Below are 21,550 nucleotides of genomic sequence, written 5' to 3'. Positions count from 1 at the left end.
TGATGTTACCCTGCGACTTGCAACCTTGCGGCTCTCCCCCAGGTCTTGGCATTGAGCACTGTTACCCTAGCACCTAGGGCCCAGGCAATTACATACGTAGATTCGCGGGAGTGTGTCGACGAATATGCAGGCCACGCAGGCCGCAGACTGGGCACGCATTGTGCATTCTTGGGTCAATGGGGAGAGGGGGAAGGGGGAGATGAAAACCTTTTACGAGATCGGCTCTTCGCCTTCTAGATGAGTAGCCGCATCGGTCCTTTGTTCTCAACTATTGCGCATAGCCGGGAAGACTATCGCCTGTTGAGAGGAAACGGCAGAACGCTAAGGCTAAGCAGGTTTTAATCCCTTCCCTTGGCGATCCAAGTTTGGCCTATTTTAGGGAGTCCCTCCTCGGTCGATTGACGGAATAGGCATCTGCTCAACGGAGCGCAACGAGCCCGGAGCCAATCTGCGCTATCAGTCATCATCATCTGGCAGCGTCGCATCAAGGATGTTCGCTTGCTGGAAGCATGTATATATATAACAGCGACATAAGAACATGTAGGTATCGGAAACTTGGAACCAAAGTGTGGCCATGCCGACGTGGCATGTTTGCGGCATCCATCCGTTTACCGTCTCTGGACAATTGTTTCACTGCCCGCACAAGTCAGGGCATTGGGCATGTTTCTGAAGCAGAAGCCCAGGCAATCCGAACCCACTCAACTGGCTGGAGCTTCGGCGGAGCGCCATCCACCTCGTGCTATGGGGGAATCCACCGGCTGGCAGCCCCCGACGTCACAACCTTGGGCCACAACAACCTTGGGCGGATCGATTTCTCCGATCAAGAGAGAGACCCGCTTCACGATGCCATCCGGGAATTGCGAAATGCCTCCCCTTCTGACTATCCATATGTGAACAGCGAAAACCTGGAAGTAGGTTGGGGTTTTAGGGGAGGTACATCGGTGCATAATCCCCACTACCTCTTGGCCAGCTGCCAGCCAGAGCCAACCAATGACAAAGAGAAACCTCATCATCTCATTACTTTACGGGAACAATCAATCTATTCAAACCCGATATTATCTCGCTACTTCCTTCTTGACCATGGTCCTGTTCATGCCTGTATATGCGCCGAATTGGAGCAATTGCAAGCTCTTTCAAATGATCACGCTTGCTAAGAAGTATACATTGGATGTCTTGTTTGTGAATTCAGTTCATCGCGACCGAGTATTGATCCGCTCTTCTTGGGATTTTTCTACCGTCTCTGTGTATTGAACAGCCCCTGCTGACGAGCTACTGTTTCATCAGAGTATTGGGGTCAGCAGACGAGGGGCTCCCACTGGAGGCGCTGCTAGCATTCATCGTCTGGACGAGACTTTGCAGTTCTTCGTCCGTGAAGCTGATATCCATATCCAAGGGGAAAATACCCTCATCGCCAGGCGACTCCGACACAGACACGGCCCCTGTCGAGAAGCCAGACGTCGCCATGAAGGGCCCCGCCGTCGGCGCTATGGACAAAGGCCCCTGAAGTGACGCCTTGAACTTGCCCAGCAGGACGGGGTCGTCGGCGGGCGTCTTTGCATTGCCATAATATCTCGAGCGCGCGCCTGGAGCTGCGCATCGCTCGGGAAGATGCCCGTCTGCTGCAACTCGCGCCGCACGTAAGCCGTCAGTCCGCTGGCAAGCTGGGGGTTGCCAAAGGTCCTGGTAGGCGTATCGTGTCGCATAGGATCCAACTGCAGGGCTTGGCTGACCGTATCGTCAAGGTCGTTCGCGCTATTAGGTTCCATGTTTAGATCCTGGAGCATGGGGTCAAGCTCTATCGAAGGTCGATGAGGCGAAGTCTCGGTAGTCCCCCCACCCGACAACGGCCATGTGAATGTAGTGTCGAATGCCGTCTGCTCCGTGCGGGTATCGGGCGGGAGGATGCCGACATCTTGCTTGAACTTTCGCAACCACTCTGGGTTGTCGGCGGGCGTCTGGTTCCATTTATCATCACTGGCGCTCATGTTAACTCTCACAGCATAAGGTAATTGGGGGATTGGAATGGGGTAACTTACTCATCATACTCGATCCACCGTGCCTGGTGCTGAATCTCCTCATCGGTTGGCACATGCCGGTTGGGGTTATTTTCCGACATGGTGGACGCCACAAAGCGGCCAAGTTCCTTTCCCAGCCGGCGATAGCAGTTCGGATCATTGACGAAGTACATCGAGTGGCCCGGTCTGCCTCTATTGCCTAGCTGGGGGCTTTGTTGGCCCGGCGTCGACGTCGACGTGCTGGTGGGGAAGCCGGGTAGCGGCGACGGGGGCTTTTGCGACTGGGATTTGCTCAACAAGAGCGACGTGGCATCACTTAAGACAGCAGCGGGATTAGGTGAGCTGTTGGAATGCCTCACTCGGAAGCCTGTGAGCCACTCTCCATCGTCTGCTGCTGTTTGGTTCCAGTCATCATCTACTTCGTAAATGATGGTCCGGGCTTGCTTCTGCAGATCCGCATCGGTCGGCTCCAGACCCAGCGATCTCTGGGTCCGCAGAAACTCCCCAGCTCATGCTCCAGCCTGCTGTAGTTGTGGATGGTCGAGTCGATCGACTTGGGGTCATGCGATCGCTGCGGGTCATCGTTCACGTCCTCACTGCGTGGCAGATGGGCTCGCTTTCGGAAATCCGTGAGCCACTGGGCGCCGTCGTTGTTGATCAGACGGATAAACCAGTTGGCCACCGCCTCAGAGGGATCAACAGACTTTTCTTCCATGCGGCTGATAATCTTACAGGCTTCCTTCTGCAGCTCTTTATCCATGGCCGTTAAGCCAAGTAATCGACGAGCGACCACGAACTTGTGCAATTCGCTTTCCAGGTCGCAGTTTTCAAATATGTCCCTCTTTCCAGTAATCATAACTTTGGAGAGATAACCTTCCGCTGGGCTCCTTGGCCTAAACTTGGCAGCGTTGCTGAGTTTAGGATTGGCCATAATGAGGTCGCGGAACCATGAGTGAGCCGGCGCCTTGCCCTTGGAAAGGGAGTCACCGGCATATATAATACGGCAGGCTTCAAGCTGCAACTTCTCGTCTGAGAGTGGGTTGGCTTGGCCAGCGGGAAGTCCTGCTATCCAATCTTTCAATTCACACTTCAAAAGATCGTACGCATTGGTTGGTGTGGAGCTCGGCAACTGGCTGGCTTGGTACGGAAGCGGTGAGTTCCTCTCGTGGTCGATCAGGTAGGGTGGTATCGAGTTCTCGACCAGGTTCTGCACGGGGGCTTCAAAACCCCAATCACCCTTCCAGTCTGCCATGGTGTAACCAGTCTTGAAGTGTTCTGCCAGATGATCGGTTCGGGCTGTCCAGCTATCCATGACAATGCCGCAGAAACCACACCGCGATCTGATCTCCGGGGTGGTGACGCGCCAGGTATCCATGGACCATGATATAAACGCTACGTTGTGGACGAGTTTCAAATGCTGCCGCAAGTGATCCTTTCTATAGAAGGTCCTTTCCTCTAGCGATCGCTCCGTGCAGCTGCAGAAATTATGCGATTCGACGTGGGAGTCGGTCGGGTTCGCCTCGCCACAGAAGACACAGCTCATCAACCCGGTCTCAGAGTTGAGGGCTTTGGCGCCTTCTGGCGAGCAAACCCAGCGCTCAAGCGACAAGTGGAGGGATTTCTCATGTCTCTGCCAGTCGTGCTTTGTTCGGAAGGTTTCTGTGCAGAAAGTACACTGGAAAGTCTTGGGCTTCTCGCCGAGCTTTTCCTGCGACGTAGGTCTCTGGGGGATACGTCGGCGACGTCTTCGTCCTCTAGCCCGAGCGAAAGACGGTAGAGAGCCGACTGAACCGTGCGAACGGTGTGAGAAGGACGAGGCAAAGGAACCACCGCTAGACTGCGACTTGGACAGACTACTAACCGAAGACAGGTTGGCAATGGACCGGCTCGACCCGTCATCGGAATAACCGGATACGTAGAGGCTGTTCAAGCTAGAGCTCGAGGACATATCATTACCCGAGGCAGTGACAGCCCTGGCAATATCAGTCACGGACGCCGGTTCGTTCTCCGGGGGGAGAGTTGGCCCAACGTTGTAGCGGGTTCATGTTTTCGAACAGGCCAGGAGTGCCAGATCGCCGAGGTATGTCCATAGCGGTGGCATATCCTTGCCCAACGTGAGGCGAAGTCGAGCGTGTCGGCTGGATCTTCCCTCTTCGGCGGGCATTGGCCAACCAGTTGGTGATTTGTGTCTTGTTGAGGCCTGTGATTCTCTGCAGAGTCTCCTTCTCCTCTTCAGTGGGGTAAGGGTGGCGGCTGTGGGTTGACACCCAGTTCTTCAGGATCTTGACGGACTCTCGGGAGAAACGGGCACCAAGTTTGGGTGGCAGTGTCGGTTGCGGAACCGCTGGATATTCTTGACCCTCGGCGATAGCATTTATATCATCGGCGGGTGTAGGGGCGGCGACAGTCTGTAGCGGAGCCACCAAGTCATCCTCGAGAAGAACCGACGTGCACGGACGATCTCCCATCGTGACCCAAGGGTTTGCTGGAAACGTTTGCCCGGCTTCTGACCCAGCATAGTTTCCATCGGGGCCAAAGCTGCACTCGCAACGAAGTGCTACGCAAACCGTGCAATAACCCTTGAAGAGACCTTCCCTAATGCGCTTGCACTGGTAGCCACCCAGGGCGCAATGCATGCAGGGTGACTTGGGTAGTTCCCAGACGAACTCAGTCGTGGAGGGTTCTGCCAGGGGCATCGCGCATTCTTTAGAAGGAGGAGGGGCAGCGGCCTGCTCAGCCACATGGGTCGAGTCAAAGTGCTCTAGAGCCCAGAAGGAGAAGTCGTCACCATCAACGTCCCCGAGAACGAGGTCCATGTTGGTGCCTTGGTTTGGGTCAAATGCGCCCTGTGGTGGGTGTTCCTCTAGGTTGAGGCCGGTGGCATCACCAGCTGCATCCCAATTAATGAAGTCCATCTCTTCGAGCTCGTCAATCGTAGTCATCTACAGGGCGTGCGTCTATGTAGTGTTGGTGTGAAGGGCGTCCGGGCCGGTCCAGGCTATGAGCACGCCTTTCGGTCACAACCACCCCGGTCTGGCTTGATAATCAACAGTTGAGCCAAGTAGATAAGTAGACATCTACTCCCCCCCTGAGAATTCTAGTCGAGTGAGATGTCGGTCTCGCGTCTTGTTTGACAGAAAAGGCCTTGTCCTGGTGGAAGCAGGACTAATAAGAAAGATGATGTTTACAAGTTTGAGTCATAGAATAAGCCGCCTCGTAGATTTATCAAGCAAGCTAGACATGATTGATGTATGCAATCTCTAGTGAACCAGGGCCGTAGTATCGCATCATTGGCAGCAGGACAGGGACAGGCGTAACCCTTCCATCCCTCCCGCAGCAAAAGGAGGGAGGGAGAATGGCCGGCGATGGAGCCCCGAGCCCCACATCATGTCAACTTTGCGCCCTTGGACTTTTGACGAGCAGCACAGGACCGGTCGAGGCTAGTTGGTTGTGGATTGGCTGGACGACCCGGTGGCGTGCGGGGGAGCGACGACAGCATTATTAATCGCCCATTGACATTGACTTGACTCCTACTCTTCTCAGGTGCCCCACCAGCCGGCTACGGCCCATTTCCAGCACTCGCACTTATCAGTCACCAGCAAGCAAGAAAGACGCGACAACGCCGCCGACTGCCGGAGGGGAGCATCGTGGTTTAGTGCTGACATGCATTTCTTGGCGCATCTCTTTGTGGACGGAAGAGCGGTGGAAGCGAGCCTTGATTTGAGGCTGTTTTCATCTTCTACCGAGTTTGCAAACAGCCAGACACGTGAAGGAAAGCAGATGGACCCGATTGTCCATCTCAGCAACCTCGAAATATACGACAGAATGCTGAGGTTCGTTTTTGCACGTCACGCGACCAGCCAAAGTTGGTGTCTATGCATGTTTGTGTTGCATTGCGCTTGACCCCTGGGCCCTAGCCTCTGAGCTACATTGTGCATAGTTTATAGGCGTTATCTGCTCTATAAAACTATCCATCTATCTAGGTATACCAAGCAATAGCGGCCTGGGTCCCTTGGCACTTCGGTGCAGGGACGCTGGACGCCTTGACTCACTGATCTTCAAAGTGCCAATGCTTTGCGAGATTGCCATTGCGGCTTTGATCATCCATTGCATGTCCGATTCCTTGAGGCCTTGCGACCACTGACTGCGTAGTGGGATGGAACGAGACTTGAGTTATGTCTTCCGCTTCAACGAACGAGAGATTGGTGAGTTGCAACATCTACCTTTCCTCTGGGGTATTTTTGCTAAAGAAATCCAAAACCAGATGCTGCCCATATTTCCCGTAGCGCCCAGCGTCGTAAAAAGACCAATCGTAATTGAAATAGTGGCCGTACCAGGAGTACAGATCCTTTGAATATAGTAAAGTCGAACGAGCATATACGCATTTCCATTCGAAATCATACCCTTCTCGTATATGCTCATTTTTGTTAAGCACCCTGTGTTGTTGCGCTCGTGCTGACCGATGTTTTGTGATGCAGGGTTTTTCCCCTCGATTATCTTAGTCGTCAAGTCGGAATGCGGAGTGAGTCTCCTGCCCGTTATTTGGCACCTGCAAACCCGTTTTATTTTGGGGGCCTGGCTTCAGGTAGCAATTGCCGGGCGCCTGCCCCTCGAGCGCCGTCTTGCGGTCCGTCCAGCCCGGCACGAAGGACACGCCCGAGCACGTCTTGTTGCCGTTGGCCGTCGTGTTGGCAAAGTTGCCGGGCGTGTACTTGGTGTAGCTGGCGCATGCGTCGAGGCAGTCGTCGAAGTTAGCGACGAAGATCGACTGCAGGGGGCCGATGGGTGTGTCCCGGTTGCACGCAATTTGGTACGAGGATAGGTCGAAGACTGCAAGCAGTGCGAAGTCAGCTCAACGAATCTAGGGGACAGGCAAACACTAGGGAAACGCAATTGCGATAGTGCTCCACGGAATATTGGGTATATTGCGTGGGAAATGAACTACTGGCTCACATTGGGTAGTATAGATCGTCCCCGAAACTCCGGACGAATTCGTCGAGCAGCCTCGGGTCAGCGCGTCGTAGGACTTTCCCATAGTTCCCGATGAAGTAGAAGGAGCACTGCTCATGTTGGCGCGGAGGGCAGCCAGAGTCGTCTCTGCCGTATTCGCCCGATTTGCCTCCACGCCCGTGCCGGCGGCCAGCCCAATGACGGCGGCAGACAGGATTGCGATGATGACCGCCAGAACGAAGACCAACACCGAGCACCCCAGGATCTTGGTCCCATCGTTCCGTCGCCCCCCTACGTCGGACGGGTCGGTGCGTAGCGACCCATAGCCTGCTGTATTGTTGCCGTAGTTGTGCGATGACGGCGGTCCCACAGAAGACATCGGATAGCCGTAATTGGGGTAGGTCGAGTCCTCCCTCTTGAAAATGGGCGACGATGGGTATTGCATGTATCCTTGGTTGCTGGGTGTTACTTCGGGCCCCGTTGGCGGCGGATGGTACTCAGGGAAGGCCGGTGGAACCGTCTCCGGAGCTTCATCGTACTGTTGAATGGTGCGAACATGTCAGTATAATTCGACTGCGTGCGAAACAAAGAAACGCAGTACTAATATCAAATAGACATACTCTGGGTGCCATAGTTGTTGGTCTTGGTGCGCCAGATGAGGCGGTAATACCAAGAGCAGTAGCGTCCCGGCGGTTCGCAAGGAGAGAAGCTTGTCTCTGGAGATACGGGGTGGAAGACAACAGTCTATAAGACGGGATACAAGACGGAAGGAAAATACAAGCAAGTGGAGACCAAGGACTCCTCCCACCTCCTCCTCTCCATCAGCGGCAGATGCATGCTGCTAGACTGGCTGGCCCTGGCAAGGAGGGTCGGTCCCCGTGTCTTGATCAGAGCCTGGCCCCCGATGCAAACTAATGGAGCGGGCTAAGCCTGTCGTTGCTGCAACGGACTCGACAGTGAGAGGTGAATCAGAGCCTGAAACCCGGCGGCCTGCTACTGGTGTGTAGCTGCATCCTTCGTCTGCGGCTGACTGGAGTAAATTGCTTACAAGCTTAAGATTGGACATAAGGCGAGGTGTAGTGGGACTATCAGGGGGCTTGCAGCAACCACCATTGCAATCGGGGCTTCCGTAATGTGTGTATAACAGACGGATATCCAATACCCATTGAGTTGAATGAAGTTCGCCAGATAAGGTTTTACATATGAGAAGGAATGCATACCTAATTTGCACTTAGTGAGCAATGTAGGAAAGTCATCCGAGGGGTTCCTGGGAGATGCTGGACATGTACGGTCCTGCATGATCATATGGAAAGATACTCTGGAAAAAGCATCGATGTTTCTGTAAGCTGATTGGGGCCGCCCCCGTGGCCGGAGTTACATCGCGCTTGCTCGTCCGAGTATAGTGCTGACGGCCATCGTATAGCAACTGCCGCATGCTACCCAGTGGCTGTATCGCTAAACACATGTTCGGCGAGCAGGCAAGGTCAATCAGACCATTTGCTATCGCGTAATCCTGGTGCGTATTCTGCAATTGGACATGGGAATATGTAGGGAATCGCATATCCCTAATATGGCACGACTCATGTAGCCTGCTCTATAGCTTCTCTCATCTCAGTGTGATGATGGATGGAGAATTCGGCCCCGAATTTGTGGAAGAATAGATGCGACCAAGATTCTGAAAAGAGGGGAAAGAGCCGTGAATATGTCCACTCATCTTAGAAGTTTGCAATTGATGTTTGACACAGTCGGGCTCGTGGGGCTCAGCATAATCGAGAAGGTAATTGTTTTTTGTTCAGCAAATGAACGAACTGTACGATCACGCATGCTTTCAGAGCCGTGGCTCGCTTCTTGCTCACTCGAGGCATGTTCTGTCGAGACCGAGACCGACGGTGAACGGGGCTCTGAGACGGGCAACCCAAGTGGAAGGATCGGCGAGAATATAAGCACTGCGCCAAGTCTAAACGCCTCCAATCTTCCGTTGTGGCCTGGCCCAAGCCACGTCCATGCGATACATATGCGACGTGCCTGAACCACAGTCGATGGAACGATCATACCTGTCGCCTGTACAGGCAGACGGTAAACAATGTGTTACAAGGCTGAGCGGATAGCTGACCAGGCACTTAGGCTGGCTGCTAGCATCTCATCGCGTGGGATCCGGGGCGGGTCAGGGGGCCATGTTCTAGACTTCTTTCCCCAGGGTGTAGTTGTACATATTGTCAGAAATCCCATAAACGAACAGACTCGATCACCTACCCGAACTTCCGGAAAGTTTTGTAGCCGAGGGAGCATAGGTTAAGCCAGAAGCTCACGTCAGCAGTTTCTCAATTCTGACAAGCCCAGAATGGGTCTCCTGACTGAAGCGTCGAGATGTGACGTATGGTGCTGCGCATGCGTCGTGGCATGATCGCATTGCAGCAAGGATTGATCGGTGGAATCGAGTGGCCGGCGGAAAATAGCAGACGGACTCTATGCCACTACTACGGTCATGTTTTCTCACAAGACAGTGGCTTCATATTGAATATTGTACAGCTGCCAACTGCAATCTTGACAGCTCGTTGTGCTAGAGTTCAATCAGGCTGGATCAAGAGGGCATCGTCTGGCTTTGAAGCGGAGATTGCCCGGGCGCCACGAGGAACGAAGGCAATACATTTAGAAAGTTAGTTCCCGTCTCAAGCTGCAGGAAGCCAGTCAAACACCGCGGGAGAAAGAAGCGATGTTGTTCTACGTGTTCCAAAAATGAGAAGGCAAATCAGCGTTTCTGGAAGTAAAACACGGGAAAGGAGAATTTAGCGCAATGGGTTTTAGCAAGCCTGCTGCCTGCCTGTCTACCAGCGGAACCACGTAGTCCTCCATCGCCTACCACTCGTCGCAAAAAGCACAATGCACTCATGTGCAGGCGTGGTGTCTGACGTTGATGCAGGGTGATACCTTATGTGGCGTGCTTTTTCGGCTGCTGCTTGGTTGGATCAGTCGGTGAATTCTTCACACCGACAGACTTGCGCCAGCGGTCGGAGGTTCACATGGAATTAAGATGCAATCGGCCGTGGGCTGCAGCATTCATTGGAGAGCAAGTATTGATATCCTCGCCGTCTTGGGTATCCCGTAGTAGCCTGAGTGACAAGACAACGGAATGTGTGTGCATGGAGCCTCTGGTAGTCTCTAAGTCACCGAGGACGGTTTCTTTTCTTTTATTCCCCTACATAACCCCCTCTTTCTTGAGCAGAGACCAGCCTGTGATGTGACTTCTGTTGAGTTCATATGGGTAAGGACAAATTGCTCGTTGCGAGTCTTCGTTTCGGCCGTCATGGTATTGAATTGAGGAAAAGGCGGAAAGAAAGGGAGGATGGATGCATCGGCGGGCAACGGGGGTGATCCGTCTACCGTATTGCTGGGCGTGGGGTGGCGTTGCCCACTCAGAATTGAGCTTGGTGACATGAGGTGGACGGATAGCAACACCGCGGGGTTGAATGGACCCCTCTTTTCCTCTCTCGACGGCGGGCTGACTTTAGGGAGGGAGGGGAATAATGAGGGGCAGGAAGAGAGATGAGCTCATGGCTCCAGATCCCAGGAACAGCCATGTATCGATGCAATTGCTAGGTGCAAAATAATTCTCCTCGGGCTGTCCTGTAGGGTAATCCAAAGTCCACAGTTCATACAAGAACAGAAACAGGTGACGAGGCCTGCAGAATACTGTATGTGTGTTATGTCGGCCAAGTCTTCTCAGCGATGGTCGGAGTAACTATCAGAGGTACCCGCAGATTGGATGACACCAGTAGTCGCTCGGTTTCGACGGACTCTGCCTTTTCTTGAAGCTACACCAGGTACGCAAGGGCGAGTCAGCCAATAAAGCCTCCTCGAGTACCCGGCGCCGATGTTCTCCACGACCTCTTACTGGTAGATTTCTCGAAGGGCCACATGGAAATGGAAGGAAGGGAGACCCAGGTGCCAGGGCTTGAATGGGCGGGCTGTCGGGTTAGGTGAAGTTAGAATAGGCATGATATGTACTACTACTGCACTGTACCACCCGCAACCCGCTCACTGGGGACCAGTTCAATAAATGTCGCCGGTGGTCCACTTGCTTGCACTGCGGTCTGTCAAAACGACTGCTTGCCTGTCCCATTACTTAAATCTCCCAATCTCAAACTTTTACATAACTCGCTTCCCTTGTTATTGATCGAACCACTCGATGTGCTGGTGAGAACGGAGTGCTTCACCACGAACCTCCTGTGTCAAACCGCAAACACCCAGACTTGTCGTATTCGGTCGTCAGAGAGCAAATTGTTGCTTCAGCCCACTTCAGATCGTGTCGAGGTATGGTCCAAGTCCCTTCCAAGGCCCTCAATTTCTCGCCCGGCATCGGCATCACAATCGCAGCTACTGCCAATGTCAATTGGCAGCCAATTTTTCTGTCCTCTGCTAACCTTTTTTTCTTTAATAGTTTCGGTTTCTGTTATATTCCAATCCTTGATTAATACCCCGTTTTCCATCAATCATCCCGAATTGACTGCACCGACGCTGCCTCAGCAAAGATGCACATCAACGAGATGGTCGCAGAGGCCGAGAGGACGGGCCAGCCGTCTTTCTCGTTCGAATACTTTCCACCCAAGACCGCTCAGGGTGTCCAGAACCTCTACGACCGTATGGAACGAATGTACGACTTCGGCCCCAAGTTCATCGACATCACCTGGGGCGCTGGTGGTACGACGGCCGACTTGACAGGCGAGATCGTTACCCAGGCTCAGACATATTTCGGCCTCGAGACTTGCATGCATCTAACATGCACCGACATGGGCGAAGACAAGGTGAATGATGCACTGCAGAGGGCTTACAAATCCGGCTGCACCAACATCTTGGCATTGCGAGGCGATCCTCCCCGAAACAAAGAGAAGTGGTCCGCCACCGACGAAAACTTCCGGTACGCTAGGGATCTTGTCAGCCATATCCGCCAAAAGTACGGAAGCCATTTCGATATCGGCGTGGCCGGGTATCCCGAGGGCACAGATGACAACAAGGATGAAGAGCAATTGCTTGACCATCTGAAGCAGAAAGTCGACCTTGGTGCCTCCTTCATCGTTACTCAGATGTTCTATGACGTTGACAACTTCATCCGCTGGGTTGGCAAGGTCCGAGACAGGGGAATCACTATTCCCATCCTTCCTGGCATCATGCCAATTGCAACATATGCTAGCTTCATTCGACGAGCAAAACACATGCAGTGCGGGGTCCCTGACCACTTCATGTCCGCATTGGAGTCCGTCAAGAACGACGATGCGGCAGTCAGAGAAGTTGGCAAGGTCCTGGTTGCGGATATGTGCCGTAAGATCGTAGCAGCCGGTATCCCCCATCTGCATTTCTACACAATGAACCTGGCTCAGGCTACGAGATTGGTGTTGGAAGAATTGAACTGGATGCCAACCACGACGCGCCCACGGAAGCATGCTCTACCTTGGAAGCAGTCTCTCGGTCTTGGCCGCCGCGCCGAGGACGTGCGGCCGGTCTTCTGGCGTAACCGCGGAAAGTCGTACGTGGCGAGAACACAAGACTGGGATGAGTTTCCTAACGGCCGATGGGGTGATTCCCGTTCTCCTGCCTTCGGTGAGCTGGACGCATATGGTATCGGACTTACCGGCACCAACGAGTCGAATCGCAAGAAGTGGGGAGAGCCTAAATCGATAAGGGACGTCGCCGACCTGTTCGTGCGCTACATCGAGAAGGACATCGACAGTCTTCCTTGGAGTGAAGCACCGCTCACAAGCGAGGCCGATTCAATCAAACAAGATCTGATTGACATCAACAGGCGTGGACTGCTCACCATCAACTCGCAGCCAGCCGTAAACGGTGCAAAGTCGTCCGACCCTATCTATGGTTGGGGGCCACCCAACGGCTACGTGTATCAGAAGGCTTACGTCGAACTCCTGGTGCCGCCATCACTCTTCGAGAAGGTCCTCCCCCCCGCCTCCATAATAACCCCGACATGTCATACTACGCCGTGACCATGACGGGTGAGCTCAAGTCCAATGCACCTTCCGAAGGCCCCAACGCGGTAACCTGGGGAGTCTTCCCGGGTAAGGAGATTGTGCAGCCAACCATTGTCGAGAGCATTAGTTTCCTTGCGTGGAAAGACGAGGCCTTTAGATTGGGCCTTGATTGGTCGCATTGTCACGATGCAGGCACCCCCAGTCGTGCCCTGATTGAAGGGATGATGAACGATTGGTATCTTATCAACATCGGTAAGTTTGTTCGGTTTCTCTACGACATTCGTCCCGCTAACGCTCCCTGCAGTTAACAACGATTTCCACTCCCCACGGGCTATTTTCGAGCTGTTTGAAGGCTTGTCAGTGGATGAGCTAGAGACGCCAGTGACTTTTGAGGCGACGGCGAACGGAGTTCAGACCAACGGTGCCGCAGCGGTTGCGGCTACGGCGTAATGCATTTCATCTAGGGGTCAACGGCATTCTTGGATTTTCAACAACAAGCATATATGATGGGCGTTTTTTCAACGGAGTCCTGAATTTTCAACAAAAATTTACGAGGGCATGCAGCGGGAGCTTGGCGAATAGGGTCAGGCTCGGACATTGTGCATTATCTCAACGATACCCCGGGTGTGAAAAGGAAAGGAAACGGACAGGCGGCTTTTGTTGTTTTTGTTACAACACAAGAGTCACCACGATATAGTTATGGAGGAGATCAAGCCAAATTCAACGATCGGTAGGCCAGACTGCTGGTCGTAAAGGCCAAGCCAGGGGGAGAGCGAGTGGCTTTCGTACGGGCGGTGGTCAATTGTTCCCATCTGGGTCAGGCAAAATCAAATAGCTTCAACGCTTAATTGGTTCAGTATACTGCTGATGGTATATTGTATACATTTATTACACTCCCAGTTTTTGTTTTGACTCTCACCCTGTGTCCCGGTTAATGTTTAAATTAATTTGATCTTATTTTTCCACCTTGGTATAACGTCTTGGAACAGAACGTTCAATTAACGTCCACAAACTAAGACCTGCCTGTAGTAGGTAAGCGCATACTCATGAGTTTGATGGCGTCCGCGCAGTATCCGCCTGTTAAAAAAGGGATGAGCTTGGACACATGCCTTCACTCAGCCGGACCAATCTCTGTTCGTCTTATTTTCGTCTGATTTTTGATGGAAATTTTACAAGGAGAAGAGTGGCCGTGCCTATGTAACTAGCTGATTGAAGATGGGAAATCTTACCAAGGGAAGAGGGGCCAACTACGATGACGGTCCGCGGGCACGGGTCGACGGGTTTGAGCTGGACTGCTGCTACCACGCCTTCTCCTCTCAGCTCCACGCTGACGGGTTCGGGAATGTCGAACAGTATAATGCCGCAGACAACTGGTGATATAATCAGGCTCAATGCAGAAAACATGAGAATGGGTGTAGTATTGGGTAAGGGACTGGCAGCCGGTCCTACTATCGTACCCCTATGGTCCGTGGGTATCTTTTGGGAAAGAGTGTCGGCCAATTCTGAGAACGCCATAACCCCAAACCTATTCAATCCGTAGCAGTGAGCTTATTGTACTAAGCAAATGGTTGTCTAGGTAGTGTAGCACTGTGGTGATGGTTTGATGTAAAGGAGAAAAGATGTCATCCATCAGGCGAAAGCACGATTTAAGTATACGGGAAGAGATGAAGTGAATAGAAGGACGAGTGACTCCATTCACAGCTGCTCTACTTCCCTCCAATGTTGATGCCTCCAGGGGTAATCTAATTCAATTGGGCGTTTTTAGCGGTAGGCACTTACTTAGAAGGCGGCTTGCATGCGCTATCATTGACGTCACAAAGACCCCGGCTTCCGCTAAGTCCACTGTGCCACCATTCGTCACCAACTTCGGGCTTTGGGTACGTGAGGCACAGTCAAGACGGATTGGTCAAGCCGGGTTCAAAACTCGTTGTCTCTTCTCACATCAACCCCTAAATTTCATTGCCCATGTATCCTAAATATACATGGCAGAGGATCCTGGCGCCTTGCCAACGTTACGTGACTCTTGATATTTCCATTTTCAGCATTGCGCAAGGTTCATCGCGCAGAAGTTTTCACTCGGGTTACAGAGCCAACGCCAGTTCCACGGCCGCCAGTATGAAGCGAAGTGCACCGTCTCCCGCCAGGTCTAGCACAAAGGCCAAGAAGCCTCGTCCAGAGGTACCTGAGTATCACTCGACTCCTTCCCTGAAAAATGAAGCAGGCGAGATCATTTGGCCGGCCCCTTCAGCGCAAATCGCGATCGCGCGAAACTTCATCAAAGACTGGTAAGCTACATGTCGCGAACGGTCTGCTTCAATGTTCCTGACGTGCCCTTGATAGTTCTGCGGCTGGCAAGAAAACACTGATTGTCCCCGACAAAGACGCAGACGGCTTAACTTCTGGAGCTATATTACAGAAGACTTTGATCCTACTCGGCCTGGACCCCGGTCTCATCTCGGCCCATCTGGTTCAGAAAGGCTGTAATATACATCTAGAAAATGAACGCACTACCATGGCATCGTATGAGCCTGAATACGTCTTCGTGCTGGACCAAGGGTCGCGCAAATCCGAGCCAGTTATCGATGGCCCCCACAACGCCCTCGTCATAGACCACCACTTTGCCCTCGATGATGATTTCCCTCGGGGCTCGGAGCACGTAACGGCATGTCACTCTCCGCCGGTAGCCACGAGCGCACTTTTAACGTATCACATATGTTTTGAGCTCCATGAGAAGGTCGCGACCACCTGCGATTGGCTTTGCGCCATGGGTACCCATGGGGACTTGGGCAACACTCTAAAGTGGGAGCCTCCCTTCCCAGACATGAAAGCCACATTCAAGGCATACACAAAGAAGGCAGTCAACGATGCCGTATCTTTGATCAACGCCCCTAGACGAACATCGACTTACGACGTCCCCGGCGCATGGCAAGCTTTGATTTCCGCCGAATCACCGAAGGGACTCCTCACCAACCCCACTCTCCTCTCTGCCAGAGCTGAAGTCAACGCTGAAGTTGAACGCTGTACACATACAGCACCCAAATTCTCGGGGGACGGCAGAATTGCAGTTTTTCGCATAAACTCGCCTGCCCAGATACACCCGGTGATAGCAACCCGCTGGGCTGGCCATCTACAGTCGCCAAAGCTCGAAGTCATCCTTGTGGCTAACGAAGGGTATCTGCCTGACATGGTAAATTTCTCCTGTCGGGTACCAAGAAGTGCAAAGGGTCGCGAGACTCCCGTAAATATCATCGAGGTCTTGAAAGACATTGCAAACAAGGCACCAGACCCCAGCCTTCGGGAACGTCTCGGGGAGTCATTTGCCAGAGGCCACAAGGAAGCTTCTGGCGGTATCGTCCCCAAGAAAGAGTTTGAAGAGCTCATTGAAATCCTGGAAATAGGGAAGAAGACACAGGGGGGCAGTCCCGTTAAGGTGAAAACAAAGAATGCGGCACCCAAACAAGCCAACACGCTCATGAACTACTTCGCTAAGCCGGCGGGTACATGATTGGCAATTGACAATTTCAATGCCTACGCAGCATGGCTCAAAGTCCGTCGTAGATTGAAAAGCCCCGTTGGTCGTGCTTGCTTCTTGAGGGGATGTACCCGGAGCTTATGGCTCCTTTGACTGACTCGGGTTTGATGTGGGATTGGGGAAAGAAGCCGACCTTTCCGTCCTTCGTCATTCCAGACCAGCACCACTGATCCTGGTTAAGCCCTTGAGTTTGGTCAGCTATCTTCAGCTCTTAAGATTGGGTTTGTTGAGTTTGGAATAACTCACAGCTGACATTACGAATAGTGGCCCCTTTTTCGAAAGTTAGCCATCCTGGGTCACTCGGTTCCCATTTCCATCTAGCTGTGACAGTCACGCCGTCATTATCCATACCCAGAGTACGAAATGCGCCCTTGCGCGGCGGTAAAAGCGAAACAAATCTGGCCGGGAAGGTTCCACGGGCGCCGTCATGCCAACCCGTGCATTGTTTCCCACCCCATTTCTCCGGGAAAGAAATGCCAAGGATTCGAGCTCCTTTCGTGAATTGCAGAGTCATGTCGCCGTTGGCGTCGATACTCGGGCGTTCCCCGCGACCAACATGATGGTCCATATTCGCCACAGCGGTTGGTAGCGATTCCAATAGTGTTGGGTCTACTTCCATCAATGGGTTGGCTACTGGGGGGTTGGGGAAAAGCAAGTCAAAACTCCCTATCGCTAAATCGTCTGGCGATGCTTCTCCATACACGACTGGGAAGCCATCAACAATGGGTAGTGGTTGAGGGTGACGTGCTAGATGCCGGAACAGCTGCTCTGGTGTGGTGAAGACTGTCGCGTCGGATTCGTATGGCGTTCGCCTTTCTTGCTGGCAGAAGACGCAGCCGTATCTCGTTACGAGAGCCGATTCCGATGGCAAATGCGATTTGTAAAGAAATCTTAATCGATATTTGATACCCCACGTGCAGAAGCCACCGTCTACTATTACTTTGGTTAGTCCTTGTGGTGGAAAAACAATTTGGGGACCTCTCACCCTTTGGATTGTTATCCACTTCGATCTCGGACAGTGTATGACGATATTTACATTCTACGCAACGGGCAACCGTCACTTTATTGCTCTTTCGGATAGACGGTCAGCTTGGTCGCTCGCCATAGAAAACGCCGCCAGGGTTTACTCACCTGTTCCGAGCCTGCCACGGTGGCTGCCTGCCCTCCGCTTTCCTTGAAGATAAACGCACCTTCGCAGAAACCACCTAGGGCCTTGAAACTGCTGTCCGGCCCGACGGCGCATTTGGCCTGTTTCGCGTACCATGGTTCCTTCTCGGGCTTTGGCTCCGGTACATTGACCACGCATTCGCGAGAGGAGATTCTGGCGCCATCTGAAACGGAGTCTCTGTGGAGAGCAGGATTCGGTGGGTTTCTAAGCGGCACTTCCAGACTCGAAGTCGGGAATACATTGAAGAAGTGATTAGGTAAGGGTGGTATTTTGGGTGTTTCACCCGGTACTTGGAGGTTGCTTTTTGCTGACGACTGATGACTACTCGCGTCCGAGAAGACTGAAGTCCGATAGGAAGTCGAAGCTGGGCTAGTCGGGCCAGCAGAATCGTACTCGGATAATACCGAACTCTCCAACGTATCGCGCTTTGCCATGCCAGTAGCGGGACGGTCAGCATGTCTGCGGGGCGATGTGCTATCCTCGGGGATCACCGGCTGGCTCGTCGACAACTGCTCCCGGACCCACTCACTTATTCGGGGCGTCGACGACATGTGCTCCGTCCTGGAAACTGCAACATTCTGTGAAGGGCTAAATTCTCTGCCACTGGCATCTTCCCGCATAGGCGACGACAGGCCGTTCTTGATGGGATTCGATCTGACTGACTGGAGTGGGTTAGAGTGGAGAGGCCAGTGTTCGCTGCGCCTTGAAGAGATTGAGGACCTGATACTCCCCAAAGAATTTGCGGATGACGTATGTGATCTCTTAGTATTCGCCCTGTCCAACAAATGGACACCCCCGAGGCACTAGCACCGCCAGTACGTATTGAGTTGGCACGGTGCAAGTCGTCCCTAGACGTTGATGTCGATACTAGCAGTGGCCCATTTGGTTGGCTGGTTGGTGGCCGCGACAGAGACTCGAGCTTTCCTAACGGCAACGGAGGCAGGGGCGGGAAGACAAATTTTGACGGAGACGCAATTGGTGTTATCAGTCCAGGGGATGACGGCAGGGCCGATGAATCATCTTCGATCTTCAAGCGCCTGATGGCCTCCATGGCACTCAGAGCAAAGGCTTTCGATGCGGCCTGGACTTCGGAATACTTGTCTGCATCGAATGTGTCCACCCCGATAAAGTCGTCAAGGTCGTACAGCAGATCCTCCAGGACCCTGCGATTCTCCACATCCACATCTGTAGGCGAGTCAGTTTCGAGTCAACTTCCACGGTATAAAGGGGCCTCGATGAGCAATATGGAAATAGAGGATAGCTCACCATTGTCCGAGATACCTCTCTTGAAAGCATCGCCGTGCTTATCTACCTGGGCGTTCCAAAGGGGGTGATCTTTTGCAGCGCGCGCTCGCCCTCCTTAATCAGACCTCGAGCCGACTTGAGCATAGATTTCGACCGTTCGGGGTCATCACTCTGGCCAGCCTCGGCGTTCGCCGCTGCTTCCTTCGCAATCTTGACCAGCTCCTGGAAGGGGTGGATAACGAAGGACTCTGCATCGGCCGGCATGCTGGGCAACAGTCAGCGTCGACTGGTAGGCCCCAATGAGTCCGGATATGTAGGTGCGCGGTCAGGTGCAGTAGGTATCCTGCGTCATATCTCAATATACAGGAGGAGGAGGGTGGTTGCTGAAACACAATGCAGCAAGCTGGTCGCGTGACCCTCTGTGTGGTATATGTAAGCTGCTCGCTGTACCGTCAGAGGTTTGTCCTGCCTGTAGATCTTGGATGGCTGAGCCCGACAGGACGGGTAGGGCGCACTTTTAGTAGAGACACTGCTACCGGACGGGCTGCCAGATGCGACGTGCTGCCGCCCGTGTCAAGGGACATCCCCGTCGGGCAGGCGTTGGCTGGGCCCATTGCTTAGATGAGGCCGCATGCAGTGGAACAGCCTAATTGTCCGTTTTCACCGAATCTAAGTTCGGATAGCCTGAGCAGCACACTCATCATTGGCTTGTCGAGGTCCGGGGAGGTGTGGTGGGATTACCTCATCCGTACAGACCAGACAGGACCCCGACTGTCTGATAGAAGCCCGGGCCAATCGATAAGCCCCAAGCGCCCACGTGTGGCTTGCGACGTGACGGACAGGCCTCGGACTGCAATTTGTCCAGGAACACCTACGAACGCGGACAGCAGCACTTCGTACGACAAAAAACAATCTATCGATCGGGCAATAGTCTGGACATGTACTAGTGTTTGTGAATACAAGAGTGGCCTGACGCTCTTGTTTGAGAACTCCCCTATTTGTGCCTCCTGGACCCTCTGATTCGTTCTGTCGCTTGGACATGATCACACCAATGGGCAATCCACATCAACAGCCTTTTCCCACATGCTCGTACGCTCTCTGCCCTACTGGCCCACAAACCTGGTCCCGGTCTTCAGATGGAACTTGAACCACTGGATGGCCTGGTTGAAGGCTTGCTCCTTGGCGAAGACCTCGGTGGCCTTTTTCGGGTCGCAGCGCACCGCAAACCCGTGCTGGACGCCCGAGTACACCGTCATCTGGTAGGGGACGCCCGTCGTCTTGAGGAGTTTCTCCATCTGCCGCCGGTGCTGGCCGGTAAAGACCTCGTCGTTTTCTATGTGTGTTGCGATTAGCCAGTCAAATTTCGCTTAGGGGGGGGCCAAAGGTACTTACCTCCAGCCACAACACAGAGAGGCTTCTTGATGCACAGCGCGTCATCTGAGTCGAACCAGTTGGGGTGCGCGATGAAACCGGCGTCCAGGGCGCCATCCTGCAGGTAGCGCATCACGTACTTGGCGCCGAAGCAGTAGCCCGCGCCCGCGACGAAGCGGCAGCCGTGCTTGCGCATCTCCTCGATGACGGCGCGGACGATGGGTTCCGTTTGCTGGGAGCCATGGCTCATCACTATGTAGACCGATAACAGACGGGTAAGAATGGTCCGTTCCCCGGATTATGGGGAAAGGGAAGACAGAGCGAGGAAGAAATCAATGAAGTTCACCACTTACACCACTTCGACGCACTGAAGCCAGCGCTCACGATGTCGGGCACAGCATCGCCCCGGAACAGGTCCGGCATGACGACGAAGAAGCCGTTAGCGGCGAAGTTGTCGGCCAGCAGCCGATTGTTCCTGTAGGCGTGGCCCATGGCGTCGGTGAAGAGGATGACAGCGTTCTCGGAGCTGTTGTTGGGGGGCCGCTTGTAATATACCTGGACTGGAGGAAGAGGATGGAAAGTCAGTCAAGCCAGTCATCATCGCCAGGGGAGTTGGGAGAAGAAAGGAGGCTCAATTGCGTACATCCGTCGATGTAGCGATAGCTACCGGTCGGGTGGCCCTCGTGGAGGTGACCAGTGGTGCAGCAGGGGCTGATAGTCTCGCCGTCGGGGCCCATCTCGAATTGCTCGATCGCCGACAAGAAAGTATAGAAAAGGGTCGATAGTATCACAACACTGGTTGCAAGTAAAATAAACCGATGAGGCGCAGAAAACAGCTTCTCTCTGGCGTGAGCATTGGCTTATGAGGAAAATCGCGGTTTCTGGCCTGGGATGTTTATGAACGCGTTCAAATATTGTACTTCGCTGCCCACGAGTGATTCTTGGATGAACAGCAGAGGGCGGTTGAGTAATCGCTAGTATCTCAGCACATTTTGCTGCGGAATACCTCATTCACGGCCCAGTCACTATGCGGTAAACAGTCAATTATGTTGTTAGGATGTGAGAGGAGTTATGCATCAACCAACATCAGCCTCCGACAACCAAGTTGGCCATGGCAATGTTGCTCCATTCGAATGCCGTATGCTCTACGGCTACGCCTACCGGTCACTTTCCCAATGGATGTTCTGTTCACCTTGGCGGCGCGATATCAATCAATACACTATTGAGTGCCAGCGAAGACTGGTACAAACATAATTACACCAAGTTCGAAATACTGCACGCAGTCACTACC

General features: G+C 53.3%; 6 protein-coding genes across 6 annotated transcripts; 2 read left to right on the top strand and 4 right to left on the bottom strand.

The window, feature by feature from the left end:
- Positions 1-1,269: 1,269 nt before the first annotated feature.
- PG998_004014 (uncharacterized protein) lies at positions 1,270-4,957 on the bottom strand (the record flags this gene model as incomplete). The annotated part of the gene is made up of 5 exons (XM_066870832.1): positions 1,270-1,551; positions 1,584-1,974; positions 2,037-2,461; positions 2,491-3,988; positions 4,071-4,957. 5 exons carry the CDS (start codon positions 4,955-4,957, stop codon positions 1,270-1,272), a joined length of 3,483 nt encoding a protein of 1,160 aa, XP_066734582.1.
- Positions 4,958-6,513: 1,556 nt separating this feature from the next.
- PG998_004013 (uncharacterized protein) lies at positions 6,514-7,597 on the bottom strand (the record flags this gene model as incomplete). Its single annotated transcript, XM_066870831.1, has 3 exons — positions 6,514-6,845; positions 6,969-7,503; positions 7,586-7,597. The coding sequence occupies 3 exons, from the start codon at positions 7,595-7,597 to the stop codon at positions 6,514-6,516; spliced, it is 879 nt and encodes a 292-aa protein (XP_066734581.1).
- Positions 7,598-11,494: 3,897 nt separating this feature from the next.
- PG998_004012 (methylenetetrahydrofolate reductase) lies at positions 11,495-13,393 on the top strand (the record flags this gene model as incomplete). The annotated part of the gene is made up of 3 exons (XM_066870830.1): positions 11,495-12,941; positions 12,998-13,195; positions 13,248-13,393. 3 exons carry the CDS (start codon positions 11,495-11,497, stop codon positions 13,391-13,393), a joined length of 1,791 nt encoding a protein of 596 aa, XP_066734580.1.
- Positions 13,394-15,058: 1,665 nt separating this feature from the next.
- On the top strand, positions 15,059-16,448 carry PG998_004011 (uncharacterized protein; the record flags this gene model as incomplete). Its single annotated transcript, XM_066870829.1, has 2 exons — positions 15,059-15,228; positions 15,284-16,448. 2 exons carry the CDS (start codon positions 15,059-15,061, stop codon positions 16,446-16,448), a joined length of 1,335 nt encoding a protein of 444 aa, XP_066734579.1.
- Positions 16,449-16,485: 37 nt separating this feature from the next.
- Positions 16,486-19,152, bottom strand: PG998_004010 (uncharacterized protein; the record flags this gene model as incomplete). The annotated part of the gene is made up of 5 exons (XM_066870828.1): positions 16,486-16,658; positions 16,722-17,295; positions 17,607-18,305; positions 18,512-18,806; positions 18,956-19,152. 5 exons carry the CDS (start codon positions 19,150-19,152, stop codon positions 16,486-16,488), a joined length of 1,938 nt encoding a protein of 645 aa, XP_066734578.1.
- Positions 19,153-19,991: 839 nt separating this feature from the next.
- Positions 19,992-20,996, bottom strand: PG998_004009 (dienelactone hydrolase family protein; the record flags this gene model as incomplete). Its single annotated transcript, XM_066870827.1, has 4 exons — positions 19,992-20,221; positions 20,281-20,511; positions 20,613-20,819; positions 20,903-20,996. 4 exons carry the CDS (start codon positions 20,994-20,996, stop codon positions 19,992-19,994), a joined length of 762 nt encoding a protein of 253 aa, XP_066734577.1.
- Positions 20,997-21,550: the final 554 nt, after the last annotated feature.

The sequence above is a fragment of the Apiospora kogelbergensis genome (assembly GCF_038363985.1).
Source record: "Apiospora kogelbergensis strain CBS 113332 chromosome Unknown utg000002l_segment0_segment0, whole genome shotgun sequence".
In the NCBI taxonomy this organism is placed as follows: domain Eukaryota; kingdom Fungi; phylum Ascomycota; class Sordariomycetes; order Amphisphaeriales; family Apiosporaceae; genus Apiospora; species Apiospora kogelbergensis.
Note: the sequence above shows the minus strand (reverse complement) of the source record. Positions and strands in the feature narration are given on the sequence as shown.